General features: G+C 35.0%; 1 protein-coding gene across 8 annotated transcripts in view; it reads right to left on the bottom strand.

Annotated features, from left to right (window-relative positions):
- The window catches only part of LOC121373896 (E3 ubiquitin-protein ligase MYCBP2-like), a 95,615-nt gene extending 70,304 nt beyond the window's left edge, over positions 1–25,311 (bottom strand). For 7 of the 8 annotated variants that reach the window (XM_041500698.1, XM_041500695.1, XM_041500700.1 and 4 more), the window contains exons 1-31: positions 25,058–25,311; positions 23,653–23,849; positions 22,778–22,916; positions 22,180–22,289; positions 21,662–21,721; positions 21,246–21,339; positions 20,867–20,931; positions 20,055–20,199; positions 19,726–19,802; positions 17,890–18,100; positions 17,204–17,371; positions 16,570–16,725; positions 16,106–16,174; positions 15,261–15,372; positions 13,046–13,203; positions 12,468–12,578; positions 11,526–11,645; positions 9,566–9,647; positions 8,459–8,573; positions 7,512–7,605; positions 7,018–7,149; positions 6,631–6,709; positions 5,952–6,026; positions 5,190–5,359; positions 4,725–4,850; positions 4,216–4,343; positions 3,389–3,480; positions 2,750–2,884; positions 2,268–2,351; positions 1,898–1,994; positions 929–1,121 (exon numbers count right to left, since the gene is read on the bottom strand). In XM_041500698.1, coding sequence (XP_041356632.1) covers positions 929–1,121; positions 1,898–1,994; positions 2,268–2,351; positions 2,750–2,884; positions 3,389–3,480; positions 4,216–4,343; positions 4,725–4,850; positions 5,190–5,359; positions 5,952–6,026; positions 6,631–6,709; positions 7,018–7,149; positions 7,512–7,605; positions 8,459–8,573; positions 9,566–9,647; positions 11,526–11,645; positions 12,468–12,578; positions 13,046–13,203; positions 15,261–15,372; positions 16,106–16,174; positions 16,570–16,725; positions 17,204–17,371; positions 17,890–18,100; positions 19,726–19,802; positions 20,055–20,199; positions 20,867–20,931; positions 21,246–21,339; positions 21,662–21,721; positions 22,180–22,289; positions 22,778–22,916; positions 23,653–23,849; positions 25,058–25,085 — 3,622 coding nt within the window. In that variant the 5' untranslated portion in view covers positions 25,086–25,311. The remainder of the gene's footprint in view (positions 1–928; positions 1,122–1,897; positions 1,995–2,267; positions 2,352–2,749; positions 2,885–3,388; positions 3,481–4,215; positions 4,344–4,724; positions 4,851–5,189; positions 5,360–5,951; positions 6,027–6,630; positions 6,710–7,017; positions 7,150–7,511; positions 7,606–8,458; positions 8,574–9,565; positions 9,648–11,525; positions 11,646–12,467; positions 12,579–13,045; positions 13,204–15,260; positions 15,373–16,105; positions 16,175–16,569; positions 16,726–17,203; positions 17,372–17,889; positions 18,101–19,725; positions 19,803–20,054; positions 20,200–20,866; positions 20,932–21,245; positions 21,340–21,661; positions 21,722–22,179; positions 22,290–22,777; positions 22,917–23,652; positions 23,850–25,057) is intronic. The other variant, XM_041500696.1, reaches the window with a different exon arrangement.
- Between the last annotated feature and the right edge of the window lie 1,423 nt (positions 25,312–26,734).

Genomic DNA, 26,734 nt, shown 5'->3' with positions numbered 1-26,734 from the left:
CCTCAAATGTGTAAACAAACTAATTATCATGGTCCCTTCCAGACTGTTATAAGAGTACTTTATTGTAATTTAATTTTAAAATATTTGTTTTTTCGCCACAAGTTAGCATTATATTAAAGAGACATTCCCGAGTTTGCTGCATTGTAAGATGTTTCCGACTAATAAAATATTTCTACGATTAAACTTACATATTAAATATATTTTCTTGTTTAGAATATCAGTTTCTGTATATTCAATGTGTTTCTGGTCATCTTAATATTTGTAAGAAGCGCAAACTGATTTTAGGAAATAAAATGAAATTTAATCTAGTACAAATATTAGAACGACCAGAAACATGTTTAATATACAGCCCACAATAATTTATGCAGAAAAATATATTTGATATGTAATTACAGTCGTCAAAAAGTCTCTTTTAGTCGATAACATCTGAAACATTGCAGCAAACTCAGGAATGTCCCTTTAAATCAGATGTACACACATGACAAAAAAAAGACACACATGTGTATACTGGATGGATGACCAGACTAAACTAACAATCCAAGCTTCCTGTACCATTCAAATTCAACATTTCATTTTGTTAAACAAAACCACTAGACCACATTGATTTATTAATCATCAGTTGGGTGTCAAACATTTAATAATTCTGACATAGTGCTAGAAAAAACCTGTTACATTTTCCCATTAGCAACAACAGATCTTGTATATGCATTTACCCACAGTTTGGACAGCACATACTACAGTCTTCAGTATACCAATCGCCAGGCACTAGCTAGTATATTCCATTCCATTCCTTATTTGTACCAATTTTCAGTTCTAAGTCAAATGTGTCTCCAGCAAGCATATTTCATTATTAAATTGATATCAGCACAAGAACTTTTGACAGTCATATTTATAAAAGTGAACAACAGTTAAACACTAATGTACAAACCGCCATCAGGATAGATTTCATTGATGTATATCTTCATGAGCCTCAGGCAAGCTTTACAGATGTAAACGAGTCTGTGTAGATCGGTGATGGCCGCTGTGAAGTGGATTCCCTTCAGGCCGTCAATCTCTCGCATCGAGGTGTGGAATGTCATCCACCCCCACTCTAGAAGCTGTAGTAAGGCTTCCAGACTCGCCTGTAATAAACAAGATAGAAATGGAAATGTTTTATTTAATGATGCACTGAACACATTTTATTTACGGTTATATGGTGTTGGACATATGGTTAAGGACCACACAGATATTGAGAGAGGAAACCCGCTATCGCCACTTCATAAGCTACTCTTTTCGATTAACAGCAAGGGATCTTTTATATGCATCATCCCATAGACAGGATAGTACATACAACGGCCTTTGTTACACCAGTTATGGAGCACTGGCTGGAACGAGAAATAGCTCAATGGGCCCACCGACGGGAATCGATCCTAGATCGATCGCGCATCAGGTGAGCACTCTACCACTGAGCTACGTCCCACCCCTAAGCAAGACAGATAAATAGTTTAATCAGTTTTGTAATTTGTAACAAAACAGTAATGAAGTCACTTCACTGTACCTAAATGGTAAGCAAACAGTAAAAGTACTTTAGGATCATATTAACTTAACTGAATTATATTAAATTAAATTGAAATGTTTTTAAATTCACCTGCGATGGTGGCTAAATATTGGTGACCATAGCAGAATTGACTTGGAAGAGTAAGAGTGTATGCATGCTTATGTAACAAGATTTTAATGTGTTTAGTCATTTTTAATTTAGTCATGTAGTCATTCATAAGAATGAATGTTTAATGACACTTAAGCTAAAACAAACATAGCTGCTATTAGAATCAATGGAGTAACCAACAGATGTAAATATATGAATAATAAATCAGAATACAAAATATACATTTAAAAAAAAAATCAATCAAGGACTCACTGGGGTGACTGAGTGAGAAAACTCTTGACTAAGAACATGAGCCATATCAACAAGTTCAGTTCTTCGGATCACACTGGGACTGTCTCGAGATGGCAACCTAAATACAAACAAAACATTCACATGATATAACACTGTTAATACTTGTACATCTGATAGTCATAATTAGCCAGTAAACATATCATGAAAGAGTTTACAATTTTTTGTTGCAAAATATCTGTAAAATTGCAAATTCGTAGGTGAAAGAAGTACCTTTAAGATTGTGCATTAGACAAATGCAATAAACATATACTCTAAACCAGATGGCATTTATTTAATATATTTAATATTAAATATGACTTCAACAATATACAAAGAACCAGTCAATCATTACCTGTACAGTAGCTGTGGTATTTGGCCAGCATTGACATCAGTTCCATTGTTTGATTTCTTTGAGCTTTTGAACTTGAAGACAATTCTGAAATAGCAACAAGTTACAGAATATTTTAAATACATTTTACAATGACCTGTTCTATCAGCTTACAGAACAAGACACAATAGAATAGTATTCTATATAAGCATGTTTTTAAAATACTTAAAATGTGTCAAAATCACAAGAAACAACCATTGCCATACAATATAGAATGTAAATTTTAATACACAACTTTTCTACTCTTTTTTTTTGGGGGGGAGGGGTGTGGGTGGGGAGGGTTGGACAAATATCTAATTAAATAAACAGAGTTTTGTCCATAAAACATTCATTTTTGGTATTATTTTGTTAAATTATCGTTTTCTTACACCTGCTAGTATTGCTACAAACAAATGTGTTATTTGTTGTGTAATGCAGTATATAAGAACACATGTTGTACAACTTACTGATCATCAGTAGTGACAGAGGACTGACCACTGGATCCACAATCACTGCTCGGTCCAGATATTCTTGCCCATGCCACATACCAGTTGTTAGCTTGGATTGGTACTGGCTCTTCAAACAACATGGAGAACTTTTCTCTGAAACAGTTTATTAACAAACAGATAACAACTTTTCACTAACTGTATTGCCTGCACAGACCTTGATGGTATAGTGGCTAAAACATTAGATTATGGCTGGTAGGCACAGGGTTAATATTCAGGTTCTGGTTCCCATGCAAGGTGAATTTTAACAGTTTAATGGGGAGATGTAAGGCCACCACACTGACCACTAATAACGTACCATTAATTGACCGTCCTTGACAGACATGACAAACAGCTGAGGTGTCTGACCACTACAGTGTGCTTGAACCTTAATTGGATACAAGCAAGGAAATAAAGTGAAAATTAAATGAAATGTAAAAAAAATGCACATACAAGGGTTGATGCATGCCTACACATACATACATACATACATACATACATACATACATACATACATACATACATACATACATACATACATACATACATACACAAACATATCTCATTTTGTGTGATGATAATCTATGAATGACAATAACAAACAAACAAACAAATGTTTACCTTGCTCCACATTCAAATGGAATTTCATCTGTTTCTGCTAGAAGTTCACCATCAGTTTCATTTTCTCCACCATCCATTCCAAGTTCAAATATCTGAAACAAGTTAAAACATGGTTACCATTGTCTTCAAAGACAACCTAAGATAACTCTAAGTGCAGGTTAATGACATATGTTTTCGGCTTTATCCTGTGAGTGGGTAAATCATCTTTATCTCTAATTTTCAATAAGCCGAAGCTAAACAAGCAAGCTTTTTGCCATACGACATCAAAAATGCATTCCTTCATTCCTGTAATATGTTATGCTTGCCACATCCAGTATTATAATAACTCATAAATCTTAAATATATATGTAATTTTTGTTGTATTCACTACAACACCAAATTTTATTTCAACTGAATTAACGATATAAAGGATATGCAATTGACAATCTAGTCATAGCAAATGAGACAAGTCAGACAGGTCATATGACAAACAATATCCTGCTAGTAGAATTTTTATAACTTTGCTTTAACCGGTTAACATAACTGGCCAATGCAATCAGTGGTTTTAGGATAAAAGATAAATATTATGCAATTTATATGCACAAGGAAATAGATATGCCATTTATAGCAAAATTGTTTTTGTTTTTTTATTTAGCAGCATTTTAGTACAATTTTAAAAGAATAAACTTAAATCTGTTACAAATAATTTTTTTAGAGATGTTAAAACAAATTATGCACTTCAAAATACTGGAGGAAACAGTTTGCTACTGTACAGTCAGCTTTAAGTATCTTGTGCAAAGGAATTCTTAATACCTTCAATATGAGAAATTTATAAAATGCATTAATACCTTGATTCTGCCAACATATTCTCCTCGTCCTCCAAAAAGGCCGAAACCTCCAAGAAGAATGTCTGTGTCACAACTGAATCTCACAGCCTCCACACTATGGCCAGAATAACCCCAACCACCACCATGACCTGCAAGTAAAATGTGCAAATTAGCAAAGTCCAGCAAATACCATCAGTACACCAAACAACAGCATGACCTGCAAGGAAAATGTGCAAATATGTCATGCCCCAATCAACAAGCAAGACCTCAGTAAATATGGTTATTAAATGTTAAACATATTACCATTTCTGATTTGGAGCAGTGTTTGTTAATGCTTACCATTGTTTTGGATGATCTGTGAGAGATAAAATTAGAAAAATTTACGAGAAGATAATAGACTAAAGTGGTAGTCCATACCAGCTAGTTCAAATGCCAACTGGTCCGCAGTTTCAACTGGTTGAGAAATACCACTCTGAGTATTTGAAAAGAAACTTAGCTGTTACAGCAAGAAGTTTGTTATATGTACTTACTGTCAAATCTATTCACTACCGAGTAGTCCTCTTTGATGTAAATCTTAGAACTGGACTGTTTCTCCTTGGTTTCCTCTACTACAGTCATATTCAACTGCTGACAGACTGTCAGAGTATCCAAGCAACCTGAATGGTAAAATAAAAACAAGAATACAGAGAAACTCACAAACAGCCCTCCTTTCTTTTTAATTAAGTGTGTGCAGTTATTATTGTCTTGTCATGAACAAAAACCTACAAGCTTTTACAATCAGTGTTTATTATTTATGAAAACATTTTGAAGATTTTTCTTTTCATGATTATATATATCATTACATTTATGTTTGTTAACATGTTATTGACAAAATATACTATATTGATATATCTGTTTGTAAAGGTTTTGAATGGTTTATAAACAGGTTATACCTGTTGACGAATCTGAAAATCACTGTTTATAAAAATTTTACATACTGTTTAAACCCAACTTACTGAGCATGTGTAGAGCACAGTGTGACCTGCTGGCAACGGCCCCTTGTCTGATGGGAACCGCGATCTCAGGGCTGAAGTGATTACAGTAGCTGGGATTCACAGCCTTCAGGTCCCGCGCCTCCGTGGACAACACATTGTAACAGTTCACTTTGTGTGTCACAGGATTGTACCTTTTGACAAAACAAAATTAATATAACAACATGTAGATGTTTTCTCTTTTCAAAAATGCATTTAGTTTGACCTTGACAGTAGTGCATGACTTTCACCAATTGAAATAGTCTGGTTGAAACATCCAAAGAGGTCAATCAAAAGACACAGTGGAACATTACAGCCATTTGACTACCTACCTGGATGTATGGACCAAACCATTGCAATGGGGAGGAAGGGGAAATAAACTAATGTTGAGGTCAGGTTAACTTATAAAAAGAAAGAAATACATATCAAGAACTGCTTTTTGTTATAAAAGTCATATTATTATATAATGTACAAAGTTAACAGAGAACTGTAGAAAATATTTTAAAGGTGTTTTTAGCCTCCAATGAATTTTATGTACAAAATAAAAATAACTAAAAAACCAAGCACAATATCATTTCAAGTATGGCCACTTAAAATAAAAATTACAAAACCATTATCACATTCAAATTTTTGTTTGCACAAAACAAAGGTCATTGGCCATTACAGTAATGACCTGATAATAAAATAAGGAGAAAATGTACATTCTTTCATTCTGCAAAATAAAATTAAAAACCACACGACACCTACCCCCACAGAACATCATAGACTGGATCCATACAAACTGCCTGGTTGCTGAGATCAGCTTGGTCAGCATCACTGAAACTACAAAACAACAACAGTTTGATAACCTGTGTATAGTGAAACCTGTGTTATGCAGCCACCATAGGGAGTATCAAAAAGTGACCTTTTTACGACAGGTGGCTACTTAATACATGTGTGTTTATACTATATTAGATGATTTAGGAGAATAAAAATGTAGATTCGTTAACACAGATGGTTGTTTAATCCAGGTTGCCTCTACAGCAGGTTTGACTATACTTCACAAATATTAAGAAAGGTAAATGTAAGGATTGGATTGGCTCACTAGGAGTGTTGGATGTATGGTAATTCAGACAAACAGATTAGGAGATATTAACCTGCTGCTTGTACACAAATCATGCTTTCCAATGGCATCAAGGAATCTTTTATTTCATATTTAATTTAAATCACCCACAATATGTAAGAAAGACATGTTGAAAAACAGCAAAAGATCCACAGGAAAATTATATAAATAGGGATTCCCCCAAATGACTAGCAGTTTATGCCATATTTTAACCTCAATTTTATATTTAATCAGCCAAAATATCCAAAGTTGAGTGGCATCTAATGCTACAAGTTTTCATTTTTAAATATGATGTTTTAAAGGTGTATCAACTGTCCATCACACCTTTTACAGCTGCCATCTGCCTTCTGAATCATGAGACATTTCATCATACCAGCATTGTCTTCACCCTTTGGAATTAGACCTGAAACATAAAATATAAGGTGAATAATATACATTAGGCTGATAAAACAAATGTTCATGGTCATAATGTTAATTAAAAGAACCAAATTGGTTACCATGAGACAAGATTACTTGTTGCAAGTGATGACGAGTAAACAGGTTTTTTTAATGCAACATCTCAACTCTTTATGTCAATAACAACAAGTTTCATATGGCTATTCCTGACAGAAATGTTTAACTAATGGTCTAACAGACAATGGTATGAAATATCAGTAAATAAAAATATTAAACTATGAACGTTCAAAGGTTTGAAAACAAAAATATTCTTACCTATACAAGTCTGGCTTGCAAATATATTTGACCTGGCCAGATTGTGAGCATTTATCAGTGACTCGTCAATCCTCATGTATGTCTGATCTCCACTCGCTCCTATCCACGTCGCTCGGCAGCCAAACCTTGCTCCTAGAAGAAGATAAAAACACAGAGTCATTTTGATAAATTGGATTTCAACTTAGACAACCTAGATTTCTGAAGATACAACTTACCATCATCAAGAAAAGACATCTTATTTTACATTTCATTAATGCAACAATTGTATTTACATGTTGTTAAAAATGGCTTGACCTTAAACAAATATTGTTTATTGTAGTTCAACTGATTATTAAACATTTACAAAACATTTGTTTTTCTTCTGCCAGACATAATTTGTTAGTATTTTTCTGTCAGTTTAATTGAGAGTCACTATACAATAGATGATAGATGAAAAAGATCAAAATATCACGTTAGAATGCAATGTGTATATATATAATAGTAAATGTACATACCAACTCCAGGAACGGGTCCTGCCATCGCATACCAGTGACTCTTCTTACTCTTTACCACTGATTCATCAGAACCCGATCTCCCCAGTGATCCTTTCTGTGATACACAATGAAATAAATGATTAAAATATCACCAAATAAACATATATATAATTCTAGAGTAAGTACAGTCCACTAGCTTTTGGCATCCTACTTTTCAGTCTTTATATTATATTACTGAACTGTCATACACAGGCAGATGACTTAATTATGTCATTCACATTTTTATTGCAAATTGTATCTGGTTTAAAAACAAATTTACAAGCCTGAATGGTGTAACTAAAATAATAAACCACACGACCACCTCTTTTTCAAAGATGTGTATGTATCACTATTAACAGGGCTTCTTGTTTTTAAATCCACTAGCCATGGGATCAGTAATTTAAAACATTTACTATCCACAATTAAAAATTCACTAGCCCTACTTTACTTTAAGGTAATACAATTTTACTAAATAATAGTAATAATCATATATGTCACCTAAAGAGGGAGATAGAGCTTAAAAACACTAACATTAGGGGTTGGAGTGGGGTCAGTATATTCATATTTACAAAATAGACTTAACTGCAACATTTGACCAATTCTTTTTCACTAGCCGTCGGGCATGGCAATTGTAGTTATTTACTAGCCCAACATTGAATATCATTAGCCACGTGAGTGGGGCTACCATAATCTAGAAGCCCTGACTATTAAGCAATTTCTTTGTCTAATAGTAGAGTTGCTAAACTTGTTTCCCTGTTGTTTCTATATCGAGCACTGACAGGATGGATGTAAGCAAGCACCCACACCTTACCCCATTGCAAATATTTATTTTGGCAACTATGCCATAGCACTTCATGTAGAATTTGTAAAAAAACAAATTGTATTTTACATTTTACATCTAGCTGTTATTAAATACGACATGTATGTACCTGAAAGTTTCCGCAAGTGAAGACCTGACCGTTGTTGAGCAGAATGACAGTATGGTGACTCCCTGCTGCTATCTGGACAGCTGTGTTGGGGAGGGTAACCTTGGCGGGACAGCCTCTGTTACAAACAAATTGTATAATACCACATTATATATATTTGTTCAACCATGGTTATAATAAAAACAATTTTTACTGTGAAAAAAATAATGTTTCATAACTTGAAGATGTGGATATTTCATATATTTATTTTAAAGGACCAATTATTTCAGATTTGATAATTATTTTTGTTATACCGTATTTTCCCATGTATTATGCGCACCAATATATAATGCGCACCCCCCACTTTGAACATTTATTCCAAGAAAAAAAACATGAACCACAATATAATGCGCACCGTTTTTTTAAACCACAAAATCGACAGTGAATGCAAGATGTACCGCTTTCCCCGTCACCAAAATTAACGAAAAGCGAAAGAAGCGGTATATTCAAGAAACCAAGAAACAAAACTTAAGTTAGGTACTTGAGTACATAGACCTACATGTCACATTAAACAAACGCTAGTACACGTGCATAAATCAAAACAAAGTTATATACCCCATACACTGTAAATGACTAATAAATATATGAAAACAAAAATACAACATATTACATTTCGTTCTCGTGGCTAACGTGAATGCGCGAGATTTCAAAATTTATAATAGTGTGGTATATTTCCGGTTTGCCGGAAATGGCCGAATTAAATCTCATGGAAATTAAAAATATTTACGGTCCAGTTTTGTCATTTTTGTGCACTTTCTGGCGAGGTATGGATACTTTTGTAGATTTATTTTGCATTTATTACAACCATCACAAGTGAAAAGCGATTTTTAAGAGGGTTCTGGCGTTTCTGGCGATTTTTCATGGGTGATCGCTGGACATTTTTAAAAGATATTTTTTCTATTGCTATGTATAGTGCGCACCCCCATTTTTAACCTGTATTTTCTGGAAAATAAGTGCGCATAATACACGGGAAAATACGGTAATGTAAGACAATTTTAGTTGAACTGTAGCAGATTTTTTTCCTTTTGATGTAAAAATAGTGAGACACCCATCTAATGTAACATCATTTACCTGATATGTAAATCTCCTTGTCCAAGCTGTCCTTGGTGATTGCTGCCGAATGTATACACATCTCCATTCTGTAGCAGAACAACTGAAAACAGAAGTTATACACTGAAAAACTATCATCACATGTTTTTACGGTCATGTAATATTAAAAGAACGGGATGTAGCCCAGTGGTAAAGTGCTAGCTTGATGCGCGGTCAGTTTGCGATCGATCCCCGTCAGTGGGCCCATTGGGCTATTTCTCATCACAACTAGTACATCAAAGGCTGTGGTATGTGCTATCCTGTCTGTGGGATGGTGCATATAAAAGATCCCTTGTTACTAATGGAAAAATGTAGCTGCTTGCCTCTCTGACTGTGTCAAAAATTACCATATGTTTGACATCCAATAGCCAATGATTAATAAATCAATGTGATCTAGTGGTGTCATTAAACAAAACAAACTCTTTTCTTTGTAATATTAAAAGTTATAAAAAAACATATTTAAAAATTCAGTTGTTGACACAGCACTCATTTTTTTTTTTTAAAGAAAAAAAAGGAAGAGTTATTTAATACTAAATATTTTAGATTATGTAATGTGTAATGGTTTGTCATTCTTAAATTATCGTAATTTTATTTTAAAATCAATGTGGTTAGGTTTGCCATTGTTTAGTGATTATGATTTAAGAATTTTTATCAAAATCTCTACTGATAAAAAACAAGTAGGTTATTTGATCTAGTAAAACCTGCAGGGCTTGCGCTGTCAGTAGCCAAATTAGCCATTGGCTAATTTTTACAAAAAACGGTTACTAAAATTGCAAGTGGCTAAAATTTTGGCTAAGCCATTTTCTATCTTCTGATATGAACAAACAGTTACATAATCCATCTGAAACCTCGAATATAATAATAATACCTAATATTCAATTAGAGTAATAGCGATTTCGTGGTCAGTAACGAGAAACGGTGTCATCCAGAATACAGCGTAATGATGTTTTTTTATTTTAATAATCACGTTTATTAATTTTAACGCCATGTGTTCAACATGTATGAAAACAAAGATCTGTAAATTGTCACTATAACTTTGTAAAGTCTTGGAACCAAATAAAAGACCGACAATGCGTGTGAATTTCAATACACATGCTAGTTCTGGGCCGAAGACAAGTAGGCTATCCCAAGCTGTCAGTGTCAAAATAGGTCACACTCTTCAGTCAGCTGCGATTGCACGTTTCAAGAGACATGGTTGCAGATCTTAAACAATACAATTACATGCAAGTAAATCTTTATTTCAATTTGTTAAAAAAGCAATAGTTGTCTGCATCAAAGAATACTGAACTGCAGTTTCGTTTATTTCTTTTGTCTTTGTTAATTTCGCACCCATGGCCGAGAGCACGTATGCAGATTGCGTTCACGGAAAATTAACATGCAGTATTAATACAAATTGCAGTTAAATGTACACTGAATGAAATTAGTTTATAATAATCATGAGATTTGTTAGATAAAATATTATATTTGTAAAACTGTCAGGTGATATCACAAAAGTTAGCTAGATTTTAAATAGACCATAAATTTCAATTTCATTATCATTTTATCAAAAACAACATTGCTGACATAAATATCCACCCATCCCCATATTTGTTAAACTTTTTTTACATTTCTTGATTTAAGCCCATAGGCCTGTTGGAAGTAATATATTAACTGGGAATACAGTTTTGTCATTCAATTTTATTCCAGTTTATACATAATTAGCTGAAAAAGACACATTTTTATAAAATTATGCATATATAAAAATTCAATACAGTATTGAGCAAAACAATTTTGGCTAAAACGATTTCATTATGGCTAATAAAAATCTCATTTGGCTAATTTTTTGGCTACAGGCATTTTTGACCCAGGGTGAGCCCTGGACCTGTTGTTACTGTTGTATAATCGTAATCAAAGTAAAATCTGTTTTAATTGCTATATAAACCATCTACAGTAATTGTCTTACCTGTGTGATGTTGACCACAGGCTATCTGAGACACAAGTATGTCTCCATTGCCAATGACAACCTCAGCAGGAAGTAGACTCACTAACTTGGTGTATTCTTTTTCCTGATCTCCATCATCACCTGAAAGGAAGGAAGGAAATGTTTTATTTAACAATGCACTCAACACATTTTATTGATAGTCATATGGCGTTGGACATATGGTTTAGGACCACACAGATATTGAGAGAGAAAACCCGCTGTCGCCACTTTATGGGCTACTCTTTTCAATTAGCAGCAAGGGATCTTTTATATGCACCATCCCACAGACAGGATAGCACATACCATGGCCTTTGATATACCAGTCGTGGTCCACTGGCTGGAGCAAGAAATAGCCCAATGGGCCCACTGACAGGGATCGATCCCAGACCGATCGCGCATCAAGCGAACGCTTTACCACTGGGCCCTCATCATCACCTTAACATAAAATCAGCTTTCTAATATAACACTATCTGAAGTAAAGATACATAAACTACTTACAGATTTTTTAAAAACAATATTTATTCAGTAAATGACATGGATTACTTACAGATCACTTGGTAGGTACTGGGTTTGCGTGTTTTAACAACTCAATGGGTAGGTGTAAGACCACTACACCTTCTCTCTCACTAACAACTAACCCACTGTCCTGGACAGACAGCCCAAATAGGAAAGCATGCTTGAACCGTAATTGGACATAAACACGAAAATAAGTGTAAATAAATGATGGGCATTTATAAGCAGAATGCAAATAAATAACTTTGTCAGTTTTTTGTCTTAGGGCGTTGTGAGTTTTTTGGATGTGGTGGGTATGGGAAGTTATTACCTCAAATCAAATGACAATAAAAAGGCTTATAGACAGGTGGTTGTTGCACAAAATAAATGTTGATTCTGTAATGACAGCTAATATGGAATGAACATAATCACCTCTCTGTTTTTTCTCCTTTATTAGTTTTTGGTGAGCTTTTCTCACTTTCATGTGTTGCTGCTCCACTTTCCTACTAAGCTGTTCTATGTGCCTCACTTCATGACGTGCTGCTGATATAACAAGTCATTGGTTGGACTCAAAAATACTTACTCACTGTACCAATTTAAATTTTGGATTACAAAAATAAAAAGAAGAAGATATTTCATTATTAAATTACAAGTGTAATTAAGAGGTGTTTTTTTGTAGGATTATAATTAAAATATATTAGGCCAAATATCCAATGCCTGTTTTAGACTTACATGTGTGTAAATATATACATTAACTGTGCATAAACACGTACATTTAAAAAAACAGGCTTCATAAATTTTAACCATACTGTTTAGAAATATAAAAACCAGTTTTTTTAAAATCAGACAATAATGATGAACTATGGTTATGGAATTTGTATCTAAAACAATTGTAGAACCAAAATGACTATCCAAATATTAATCTAAACAAAAACACTATTTTAACTACTGATATTGTAAAATGACAATATTTCCTCAACCCTTTACTTGAGAATCCAGTGCATACTCACAGATAAGAATATCCAGCGGCGAACTCTCCTTTCCTTTTGCAAACACCTCAAAAAGGCCCCTTTCGTCCAATCCATCGAGGTCCAGTTTGTCTCCCCCACACAAGCTACACACCCCACACAGCACACATCCAGCATCCCCCACTCCACAACCACATTGTCTGGTGAACAAACACAGGTAATTAGCAATAAAAGTAACAGAAATAAATCAATGCTGAAAAAAAATTGCAAATGAATTAAGGATGAAATATATATTGGTCAAATTTTCATATTTTTGGGTTTTACATATATGCAAATAACAAAATGTATGCTTGTAAAGTCCATTCGATTATGCACAACATTTCTACCGTTTTGATGGAAAATAGTTCTGCACAGCAATATAATACAAACACAAGCTAATTATTCTATAACCAAATATGTGGTTATGTATACTACTCAAAAGAATTTAAGGGTCAAAAATTTATAACCAAATAAGTTTCAGAGTGTATTAGATTGATGATGTAAACTACACCAATTTTTTTATTTATTGTTCCATATTTACAAAAAAAACACAAATAAACGTCACTGTATACAAGAAAGTCACATGACATGCTGTCAAAGTTGAAGGTTGTCAAACATGGATTTTACACATTAGAACATTCGTTTAATAGTGTGTGAATCCACCCCTGGCTCGAATACACTCGACACATCGTTGCCTCATGCTGTTGATCAGACGTCTGAAGAACTCTTGGGGAATGGCCTGCCACTCTGCCATAAGAAGTTGACCCAGATCATGAAGGTTGGCCGGAGGGGCATGGTTATCCCGAACTCTCCTGCCTAATTCGTCCCAGGCGTTCTCTATTGGGGCCAAGTCAGGCGAATATGCTGGCCAATCTATCCTGGCGATACCTTGTTGTCTGAGAAAGTCCGTTACCACCCTGGCGCGGTGGGGTCTGGCATTGTCATCCTGCAGAACTGCCCCGCCGCCAATCTGCTGAAGGCCTGGGAGAACCAACGGCCGGATAATCTCATTCAGATAGCGGATTCCATTCAGATTGCCATCCACCACATAGAGGGGGGTCCTGTGGTGGATAGAGATGCCGCCCCACACCATGACGCTGCCACCACCGAACCGGTGACGTTGTCTAACGTTAACGTCAGCAAAGCGCTCCCCAGGACGTCTGTAGACACGAACCCGACCATCGTTGAACTGGAGACTAAACCTGGACTCATCAGTGAACATCACTCGACCCCACTGAACACGTTGCCACCGCAGATGAAGCGTGCACCAGTGATGTCTGGCTGTTCTGTGACGTGGTAGGAGTGGTGGTCGAACAGCCTGGCGACAGCAGCGGAGATTATTGACTCTCAGACGATTGCGTATGGTTTGATCAGACACTCGAGTTCCAGTCGCAGTCCGCAGATTGTCACGTAATCGGCGTGCAGTGGTTGTGTGTTGACGTAGAGCCATATTGGTGATGTAGCGGTCCTATCTATTTGTAGTGCTTCGGGGTCTTCCCGAACGTGGACGATTTCGAACAGAATTCGTTGCTTGGTACCGTTGCCACAGTCGGCCAACGACACTCTGACTGACACCAAGTCTCAGAGCAACATTTCTTTGCGTATTGCCACCCTGAAGCCAAGCAATAGCCCTTCCTCGATCTTCGATAGTCAGTTGAAGTCGTACCATTGTCGAATTTGGAGTGTGCACCGTACACAAACGCAAGCTCCAATTATACAGAAATTCAGCATTGGGAACATGGAATATACGTGCAAAGCGTGCAAATGAAGCGCTTTGTGAAAAAGCAAGTTATGGGCACTTAGCAGACCTTTCGCTTTCGCCCTAATTTACGTGCAAATGTAAGCATGTTTTCGCCATTAGAACTAGTCGACAGTGTCAATGACAGTGGATTTTAATTCATTTATGGGTTGCTTAGACCCACTTTCGTCAAAATGGAACAATACCATGCGTGACATTATGGTCTAGCTAATATAATTGACATTCAGAAAATAATGTCGAAAATATCGTCTGACCCTTAAATTCTTTTGAGTAATATACATTCGACTGCAGCATTCCTTTCAACTTTGTCCTGGCTCACTATAACCTTATTATTATTAACCTTTTAGTACTTTTAAAAAATACATAATATACAGTTTATATTTACAATATTTATTTATCCCGTTTGAAACGGTTTTTATTAATCGTAACTACCAGACTACAATAATGTGAAATACTCACGAGCCAGGCTGTCTATCTGGCTTGCCACTGTTTACACAACTGGAGCCATATCCAGTGCACTCCCCACACACAACACACACCATGCACTGATCGTGCTTCCATCGGTGTTTACCTGCCAAACAAACAAACAAATCCATCAATTTCCAAGTTTTTCCTAACTACCTATTTACTATCCCAACCAGTATTCCATAACTGGTACATTAAAGGCCAAGGTCTGTTTTTGCAAAGTACATATTAAAAAATCCCTTGCTACTAATGAATAAATATAGCGGGTTTCCTCTGAAGACTACATATCAGAATTACTAAATATTTGACATCCAGAAGCCAATGATTAATCATTGCAGTTGGCATGGGGCACTGTTAGGGATGGAATAAAAACCTGACATATGATCCTACAACCTATTACAAGCAAGAACTTTACCACTGTGATGGAAATAAGCAGAAAAATCCACTATTCCACCAGACAAATACATCTACAAATCTACTTGTCCACCAATAATTTCACTTTTCCAAATAAATGATTTGTTTTAGTCAAGTGCAAGGACAATGTTCTTGATTGTTCAGAATGAAACTGCATTGGACATTTTTATTTATCCAGCGGATACAAGGTACATTTTGCTTGTCCGAGCTGATTTTCACTTGTCAGGACAAACGGACAAGTGCTTATTTCTAATGCTGCTATATCCTGCCTTGTCTGTAGTATGAAGTACAGGTGACAGGTTACAATGTATAAACTAGTATGTCAGTACCAAGACTCTATCATTAAACAGATATTAATGAGTTACTGCATGTTGAAATACTAAGTTTAAGTGGTTTACTTTAACTAGTGGAATATGTTATAGTACCAGGTGGACACAGAAATTCCTCCGTCTCTGCTTCCTCCTCCTCTTCAGCCATGTTCACATTGTTACTCCCTGCAAAAATAGAATTCATTAGTACAATTTAAGAGGAATAGGCATAACATGACATTCAAACTGTAATAGCATGTTTTTCAAATGAGTTGGCTATATTATTTCCCATCCTAAACAATGTATATAAACTGTTATAGCCAATGAAATTTGCTGATTGCAAGGCTAGTTTGAGAAGCCTAAGGGCATAATAATCTTAGAAATAATTACTGCCAATAAAGCGGTATCAGTGAAATCAGTTACCTGGATTACTGAATTAATGAAAGAATGATTAATTAATGTTTCATGACACCCAAGTCCCCAACAAAAAGAATACATCAGCTGTTAGGTGTCAAACAAAGGTAAATACATGAATGAAAATGAAGATCAAACGACTGATTAATAACCTCCCCAAAATTTACCTTCTCTGGTGGCTCCGGGGTTGTAGTCACGTCCACACTGCCCCTTGTTGTTAATACCATATGAATAGATCTGTCCTTTGCTGCTCAGGGCAATGGCATGAGCCTTACCAAGTGCTATTTGTGTGATGTTCACATCTTTCAGTTCTGTGACCTGACCTGAAATGTATTTAACATATTATGTTAATTATATTACTCAGATGCAAAACTACTGATGTTACAAATATTTTATAATTATCAAAACCACCAAAAAAAGAGAGTAATCATGTAACAGTTGAATTCTTATCGATACAAAGGATCAGTTAAAAAATACAATATTAGGGATTTCCCAGACCTAAAACTTAACACATTTGGTACATTGAAAAACAGATTTGTTTTTTAATTTATCATTCAAATCCAATTATTATTTATTTATAGAGCATATAAAGCTTCAATCAATTACTCTGCATTACAACACAGTCATATTTTAGTAAATTAATCAGGGTTTTTTTTACTATAGAAGAAATTGGGAGGTCAGTCACGTAAAACGATCCTCCATTCAATTTCTCCTAAAATAGTTAAGGGTTTCAAGGATTTTGCTAGCATTTCTATTTTCTTGCAGCATCTCCCTAAGCTTGAATACTGACAGTGCTCCTACCAGTGGCGTGATCACAATGATAAGTGTCCTTTCCAAACATGAAGACCTCCCCATCCTTGCTGACAACCGCACTGCTGCCACTGTTACAAGCTGCATACATCACAGTCTTAGAGTCGAGGCGGATCATTTTCTTTGGTTTAACTGGCTTCGGCTGTCGACGAGCTTTAGCTGTAATGACAAAACACAACATAGCATTATATAAAGTTTGATAAACAGAATTTCATATAACATACGTTGGTATCTTTTCACCATTTTATTTAATAACATCAAATTTTTCTACAAGAATATTGAGTCTGTTCAGCAATATGAATTTCATAAATGGAAAAATCTCTATAATTAATCAGACCTTCACCAAAACTTATAAAACTGATGAAATAAAAATCTGGTGTAACCTGTGGTGGAAGCCCATTTCTTCTACAACACTACACACATAAAACATGTATATGGGACTTTACAGCTGGACCAAACCCTGTTGGTTAACCCATTATCTAATAAAGGCCATGTGCTGTCCTGTCTGTGGGAAAGTGCATATAAAAGACCTCTTACTGCTGTTGGAAAAATATAGTCAGTATCCTCTAAGACAATATGTCAGAATTATCAAATATATGACATCCGATAGCCAATGTTTAATAATCAATGTGCTCTAATACAAGAACATTTCTTTTACTGTTTCAAATGATACTTACACACACCACCGTCACCATCTTCCCCTCGCCGGGACGTCCCCACAAAGAAAATGCTTCCATCTTCTGACACCATCAACGCATGCTGTCCGTCATGGCCCATAGCTATCTGAACGATCTTTGGTGACTTTGTTATAGCGAGTTCTGCCCACTTGCCTGGTGGTGGCCCACCCTGTTTGACACCAAGTGAAGCAGCTTTCCCAGTGTACAAAACCTGAAAATTAAATTAATTATAAAATGTCTTCACATTTTGTCTAGCAAAAATATGGATTGCTTCTTATCAAAATATGTTGATAAGGTTCGATTAACACTGATAGAATTACAATAAGATATTATTCAGTGTTTCCCCCAGGATTTTTGTTCAGAGGGTTGGCAAAATAGTTTGACGTTAACTAAGCCCCCAAAGGGTGCGAAAATTCTAGGGGAGTTCGGGGGCATGCTCCCCAGTAATGTTTTTTTTAATTTCCAGTTGTTTTTAGATGTATTATGAAATACATGAGGGTGTCATGTACACTTATAGAAGGAGATATTTTAAGATAGATTTTAATAACAATGTTTATTATTATTAAATATTTGCATAATGTTAAAACAATCATTTGAAAAAGAAATATAAAAGTATTAGACTAAGCACAAACAGGTAATACATATTACTGAATCATTATCTGTTATCTATCTATTTATTTAAAAGTAAAACCCAGGTCTTCTAGAATTTTTTTTAAATCCACTAACCATGGGATTGATGATTTTAAAAATTAATTATCCATGATTGAATATTCATTAGCCCTACTTCTGTATGTATATTAGGGCTTCTACTTCTAGAATTTAAAAAAAAATGACTTCCCATACTGACCAGTGGATACATTTTTTACTGGTTATGATAAAAAATTCACCTGTTAAATTGTAATCACTCAGTGACTGATATATATATATATATGTGTAGGTACATTTTTAAATTTGTGTTAATTCATCATATAATGCACTTAAAAATAATTTCTTTCAAGTCTTTCAAATTTAATTATGTAATGTTTAAATATAATTTAAAAAACAACAACACAAAAACCAAAACAGATTAAGCAAAAAAAAACATTTGGAAGTTTGTATAACAATATGGTTATGTGCAACCTGTAAAAAAATAAAAAATCCTGATCTGATGAGACTGGTCACCGTTTATTTTGTTACGCCTGCACTGTGTTAGATTAACAACTGTTTGGGTACCAGTCACTTGACTGTGACTGCAACATTTTGTTAACTTGGGACTTTAATAAAATTACATCTGTAAGTATATTCATTTCAGGGATGGGGCATAGATTACTGGTGACCATATATTCATTAGTGAACTGTTGCATGTGAAAGGAAATCGAAAGTATTGACTTGTAGATCCATTTTCCTTTTTACATATGATGGATGTTGGTTGAATTTTTTTTTTTTTTTTTTTTCGATCATCATCATGATGGTTGATTTTTTTTCCCCTCACTGGCCACCGGGCTCTAACAATGTACTTATTTGTGGAATACTCTATATTTATGACTACTAGCATTTGCATTTTTTTTTTTAATATTGGCGAATTAATCACAGAAGTGAACTCGTCCCTTTTTTTTTAATGGTTACAATTTTTACGGTCCCGGTAAAAAAAATCACGAGGTCGGTGCGGGATCCTTCTGGCCCCTAGGGGAAACACTGTTATTATTGCTCGTGATCAAGGGAAGAATAAAAACATGGTCCGGGAAAAACAAAAGTTACCAAGTTTTAGACATGTTTTAATGCAAGCATATGCAAATTCATACTGTATTAAGGGTTTTTTTTAATTTAACATAGCTTTTAATAAGCTCAAATAAATACCTTTCCTCCTACTGTTTTAATAAGGCCAAAGTCTTTCCCAGTTAGAATTGAGCTGGTATCCTCATCAAATCCTGTGTCTGAAAAATAAGATAAAACAATAATCTATCTACATGACAGATCAACAAACATAAAAAATTAACACTATCAACAATACCATATGGCACAGTAATGAGCCATCTATGAGTCTATAAACATAAACACATCTAGTACTGGGATGCAAACTAAGTTTATCCTGGCCGTAGACCCAATTGTTTAACAACTAAGCCACCAAGGCCAGTTCTTTGTGACGTTTATTTTTAACTTTACTGATAATAAAGTTTAGTTCTTACTGATTGGTCTCCTGTCTGTGTCCATATCAAACGATGTTGATCCAAACATGTCCATACACCTTCTGGTGAGCTTTAGAGGAATTTCACTCAACATGGGCATGGGTGACTTATCCAGACCAAACGTCCTCACAACAAAAGTGTCCATCTGAAACAGCATAAAAACAAGATACAACCAGGATTGAAATATCAGTTAGTATGATACTAGTACAGGAATTTATGTTATATTATTGCTTATCTATACAGTATTTCATCAATGACTGTTTAATTTTAGTGACGACTTTCTTATGTTTTCTCTGAAACTCTGGAGAAGCTCAGACACACATTCTGTGGAATTGTCAAGTATGGGTTTTGAGCATTCCACGATGACACTACTTATTTCATCATTTAAAGATTATTATGGTGTGTACATACACATGGAGTTTTAGAAGATCTTTCTAGGACTTTATAAAGGCTCAAGTTTCTCATACAACATTGAATGGTACTTCAGATTCAAACTAAATGCTTTTTGCTTACAATATTTAATTCTATACACCAAATGTGTTTTTGGTTATTCTAAGAAGCACAGAACCTTTTCATTTGTCCAATTGGCACAAGCTAAAATGTGTTGGCAATTATGCATATAAACTTTACATGACCAGATGTGAAGATATTAATATTTTGAAAAAGAAAATACAATTTGGCCAGAAATATCCTATATGTTTAAGATACTGAAAATGACCGGGGGTTTTCAACTTGTAAATAATCTGCCACATTTGATGATAATAATCACAAATGGAAAATATCTTGTCACAGAACAAAAACATAATATTTACATCTTGAGCAGGTGCTATCTGTCCAATGTTTACACCATCACTGAAGAGGACACCAGTTACAGGCCCTGAAAGTCAACAAGCAAATAAAATCAAACATTTTAAACAAATACTTTCACCAGGACTTTGTTAAACTGTTTAAATATAATGAATGAGACCCAGTTATGTTCTGCAAGAGAAAAGATGTGAAATACCTAGAAATTATAGTATTTATTACAATAAATTGGATATGCTTATCTTCTGTATGCAAGCTACAGTCATTTTGTAGATTTGCAAATGAATCATTTAACCGATGAACTCAATGTATATGATTCTGTTTCACTAACTTGAGAATTTAACTGAAAAAAACCCATAATTCTGCAATATATGAAGGAGTATTCACCATCAAATTCATATGCAGTTTCAAGTTCCAGAGTGTCTGTGTTCACAATACGTAGATTGATAGCACTGTTGTCACTTCGACACAAAAGTTTTCCCTGCAAGTAAATAAACATCAATTTAACCATCTGACTCAGAAATAATTATGTGAAAATATAATGCTAGTACTAGTTATTGTAAGATAGCGACTGTTGTTGATAGTATTTTGTTTAATTTGCATCTAAGAAAGTTGAAGCAAAATAGTTAAATGTCAGATTTAATAATCAAAATGGTTCTTCAGTTTCTGCTATTTTGGTGACATTACAGGAAATGAACATTTTAAAACATGCTAAATTAAAAGAATTTAATATTAACAAAATGCATGCATGAATAATTTATATATTTCAGTTGTTGTTTTTAAAAAGAATGAAAAAAACTCACCCCAGAAAAAGCCAACCACACTTTCAGTGGAAAATCATCTTTGTGGTTATAAATGTGACCCTGAAGAAAGAAAACAAGAATTACAGTACTCTATTTCACTCTCTACACATTGTTCTGTACAACTGATACACTCAAATTTCATAAATTATGAAAGTTAATTAACTAAACAAGACTTAACCCAACTTGTTCACTTTAAAACTTCCCCACTTAAAAGTTAAAATATTAAACATAACTGAAGGTATTCATTACTTTACAAAGTAGGAGGATGCTTATTTAAAGTAGGTGGCTATGTTAAACACCTTTCCAAACAATGGAACTAATATATAATGTAATTTATAAAATTTAGCTAGTACAGACATTTTTTAGCCCATGAAATTCATCAGTTGCTATTTTATTTTGACAAGCTTGTAAACATTTTAAAAATTATTTGCAGTATCGTTCAATTGGAAGTTAATGGCCAACAACAATAACAGTTGTTAACGCCATTATCATCATCAACAGAGCAATGTCTAATGTACCTTCACAGTTCCTCCAAAGCCAGACCCAACTTTGAAGAGTCCTTTCTTGTTCAGTAGGTAGAGATATCGTCCATCACTGGCCACAGCACTTTCTTCCATTGTACTCGAGTCTGGCATTAAGAAAATGTTTGGTATTACGACAATCAATTGGTAATGGCTTACTTCATAGTCCATAATGTTAATATTACTAAGTTCTAAAATGTCATACATATGATAGATTCAGTTTTCTATGGTAGAACAACCAGGAATTCAGATGCTTTTTGATAGAAAAATAATAATTTTGCCGAAATGTATAATCGAAGTTAATTTTATTTCAGAATTACCTATATATCATTATAGCTATTATTATTACCACGTACAATAAAAAAAAGAGGAGAGAAGTTTGTGTAACGACACCACTAGAGCACATTCATTTATTAATCATAAGCTATTAGATGTCAACTGTTCAATACAATATGTAATATTCATTAATGCCCATTATGGTTTTAGAAAGGGCAATTGTTTGCACCAAGATTCGACCATCAATACAATGGACTACTGTATTCTATAATCACAAAACTGCAGAACTAAAATACACTATAATCACAGCACTACTCACATTCTTGAAAACTTTCTATATCAAACATCAATACACAAGACTTTGACTTGACACCACAGTTGATCCAGTCTGGAAGCTGTGATTTCCCAAGTAACACAGCATACACACTCTTCTGAAGCAATGACAGAATTCCAGGGACCTGAAAATAAATATATTTGGTTAACCTTTTAGTGTTCATGATAAATACTTAACTATAAAATACTATTCTAATTTTATCCATATATAACGTGAAATCCAAATATATTTGGTTAATCTTTTAGTGTTCATGATAAATACTTAACTTTAAAACACTATTTTAATTTTATCTGTACATAATGAGAAATTTGATCAGCTAATTAAATCCACTTGTGGTATTGAAGTGTTCGAAATTACGGGAATACTCCACAACATTGTTTTCATATTCCTATGCTACCTCTTGCTGTGTAGTTGGACAAACATTCTTTAAAAATATTAAAGTTTTCTACAAGAAAATAAATGTTCCTAGTAAGTTGTGACCTAACTGCTGTTCCTAAGTTTTTGTATGACGTCATGCGTGTGACACTTCAACAGAAATGCTGCTTGAAGTATTTAAGTCATGGCAAAAACCTAGCATAGTGTGAAAGAATCTATTTCCTCCATACAGGCCCTAATCAAATGATTTTAATTCACACTCTCAAAACCTGGGCAAATCCATGAAGCAATCTTAGCTCTAAGATCACCTTAAGTGCATAACTACGTAACTAACTTGACTTAGCAACAATGCAGTAACAGTCTGAAAGAACTACCTTCATATTATCACATTCATTTAACATTAAACACAGAACAAATATCAGGCTAGCAAGCATTTCATGCCATAGAATATTCACATCAACTGAAAGTGGGAATGTACTGCTTACCTGCACATCTTCAGTTGCCAAAGCCACTGGACTCATCAACAGAGCAGTGACAGCTTGCAGCAGCTTGCCCGTGTTACCCAGTGAGATGGTCAGACTGATGAGGGCGGAACACGCCAGTGATGTCAGAGACTGACCATCGTATTTAGTGTCTCCTCCAGATGTTGTCGCAATCTCCATTAACAGACTATACAGCTTTTCTGAAAAACAAAACAAATATTGTATGCTGTTAGTTTGTATATATTATCATAATCAATACACTGAAATTAGTTTTAATTAGAACTAACCTGGCCATAATCTTGCCGGCGAAATGGGGTTTTTTCTTTCTTTTTCTGGCCACTTTGCCAAAAGTCAGCTTAAGTTAACGAGTTATTAACAGTAGTGGGAACTAATCAAATTTCAAAAACACAAATATTTTGGACCTAATCTAATTTCAAAAACAAAATTTCACAACACATGTCAAGACATGTTGTTTCGTGTCACACTTCTCCTTTTTCAATTTTAGATTAGAGCCCAAGTCATCATAATTTTCTTTATTTTTAATGAGCATACTATCTGCACACAGGAAAAGAAAAAGATTTTCTTTTAATGAATACTTAACCCTACCCCCCCCCCCCCCCCCCCCCCCCCACACACACACACACACATCCAAGGTACTGGACCAAATGTCCCAACAATGGTCAGGTTAATGTATGATAAAAAAAACCTGCTTAACCACACTCCAACATTCTTTAATCAGTGTTTCATAGGTGTCTATACATCAGTACAGCACATATCAGTCATTCATGTATCAGTCATGAAGCACTGGTCAAATGAAGAAATAACCCATGACATCCAGAGAAGATGACAGACTCTACAATCCAATAAACCTCAACACACTAATGCCACATAGGCTACCACATACACTTTTGCAGAGAGTACAGCACATATCACAGGCATTCATGTACCAGTCATGGAGCACTGGTCAAATGAAGAAATAACCCATGACATCCACAGAAGATGACAGACTCTATGATCCAATAAACCTCAAGCAAGGTTTTATAGGTAGCAGCTATCCTGTCTGTGGGATGGTGCATATAAAAGAACCCTTGCTACTGATGGAAAAATGTAGCGAGTTTCCTCTCTATGACTGTGTCATGACCATATGATTAACATCCAATAGCCAATGATTAATAAATCAAAGTGCTCTAGTGGTGTCGTTAGACAAAACAAACTCCATAGGTAGCAGCATACACAGAACATTTTGTTGAGTTTCATGTCATGGTTCTCTACACAGGTTTCAGTGACACTGACTGCTACACAATTCTAAAATGTTACGTGTCTGAGGGATTTGAGTTGGTGCCCTATCAAGTCAAAGAGATTAATTGGAGTAATGTTTATGGTTCTACTAAGTCATTCCAACACAAACCTATGACGTCTGTGGGCTCATCCTTCATGCCCTCTGGCTGCTGGCCCTGCAGAATATCAAGCAAGGCTTTCAGAGCCTTTACACACAGCTCTGGGTACTTGTGGCAGGTCTCACGCACCAGTTCAAAAACACCATTCAGACCAAGTCCAACAATCTAGAAAGAACAATATTACATTTCAACTTATTTTCGTTCTTATATCCAATTATAATTCAAGCACGCTGTCCTGGGCACACACCTCAGCCATCTGGGCTGTCTGTCCAGGACAGTGGGTTAGTTGTTAGTTGGTTAGTTGTTAGTGAGAGAGAAGAGGGTGTAGTGGCCTTACACCTACCCACTGAGCCCTTAAGAACTCGCTCTGGGTTGGAGCCGGTACCGGGCTGCGAACCATGTACCTACCAGCCTGTAGTCTGATGGCTTTACCACTACGCCACCGAGGCCAGTACAATATTACATGTAATTTATTTCAAAAATTAGATATAACATGTTACAATAATATATGAACTTAATGTTCCTAAATATAACTGCAAGTAGTTTGGTCGCATGATGTTATATATGCATTCAAAACACCTTTGCTACGGTGCTCCCAGTGTATTAATTTATGTTAAATTTTTGCGACTTGCCATATATTTCTGTGCAGAATTGGTTTTGTTTGTAATTTACATACATACATGAACTTTGTGATTAATAGACATGTTGCCATTGCTATCTGGTCTGCACTTCAGTTATATAAAATACTTTTGTTGAAAATCAAAAAGTAAAAATAATAACTATATAACTATAATAACTATATATATAGCCATACAAGATTTTTTTAAAATAATATTAAAATTGTTTTTTTTAGCAACTAATGGGATCAGATTTTCAAACTTATCCAAGAACTATTGATGTCTATGCTATGTGCCTATGCCAAAAATGTCTTATAAACATGCATTCCCAGACTTCACTGTGTCTGCTTACATTTATACTTTTTAGTTTTAGAATAAGAAAAAGAAATGATTTCCTTGCCTTTGGGATCCTAATAAGACAGTCTCTGTTTTTGTCCTCCAGATCATCTTCAGAGTCGGAGTCCGAAGCCTGATTATTGGTGGCGAGATGGTAGAGTCGTGATGTGTCTCGCATGCACTGTTCCAGAACAGACTGCCGCACTGTTGCGTAGACGTTAAAAATGGAGGCATTCTGATGGAGTTCAACAGAAACAACGGCAGTTTCCGGTACTTCTGGGCTATTCTCTCTCTGCTGAAAAAAACATCATACAAAAATAACACCAAGTCTGAATTATAATACCGGTAAACATAATTTTAAGAGATTATGTATAATGCAAGGATCCAGGTAGGCACTGCGTTTTACCACTCTGAAACTAAGGTGTTGCTCCTTCTCAGTTGAAAGGTGAATTAACAAGTTTTCTTAGGGTACTGCTAAAGCAATACATGCCCCTACTGGGCCCAAAAATGTTATCTCCTAAGTTCAAGAGTCATAACTATACTCTTCAAAAAAAGTAGGGGAACCTGAACTATTAATGTTAATATCAACTATTAGACAGAACATATGTTTTGACCACCAACATCCTAGTAAAGAACGTTCAGGTCTGTTTATCAACACACCGAAACGCATTCCATAGTTTGCACGTACATCACGCAGTTGCCCCGTACACGTGCGTGGGGTATCTTTCTCGATTA

Source organism: Gigantopelta aegis, chromosome 6 (assembly GCF_016097555.1).
Source record: "Gigantopelta aegis isolate Gae_Host chromosome 6, Gae_host_genome, whole genome shotgun sequence".
In the NCBI taxonomy this organism is placed as follows: Eukaryota; Metazoa; Mollusca; class Gastropoda; order Neomphalida; family Peltospiridae; genus Gigantopelta; species Gigantopelta aegis.
The sequence above is the reverse complement of the archived record's forward strand: the minus strand, read 5'-3'. Positions and strand labels throughout refer to the sequence as shown.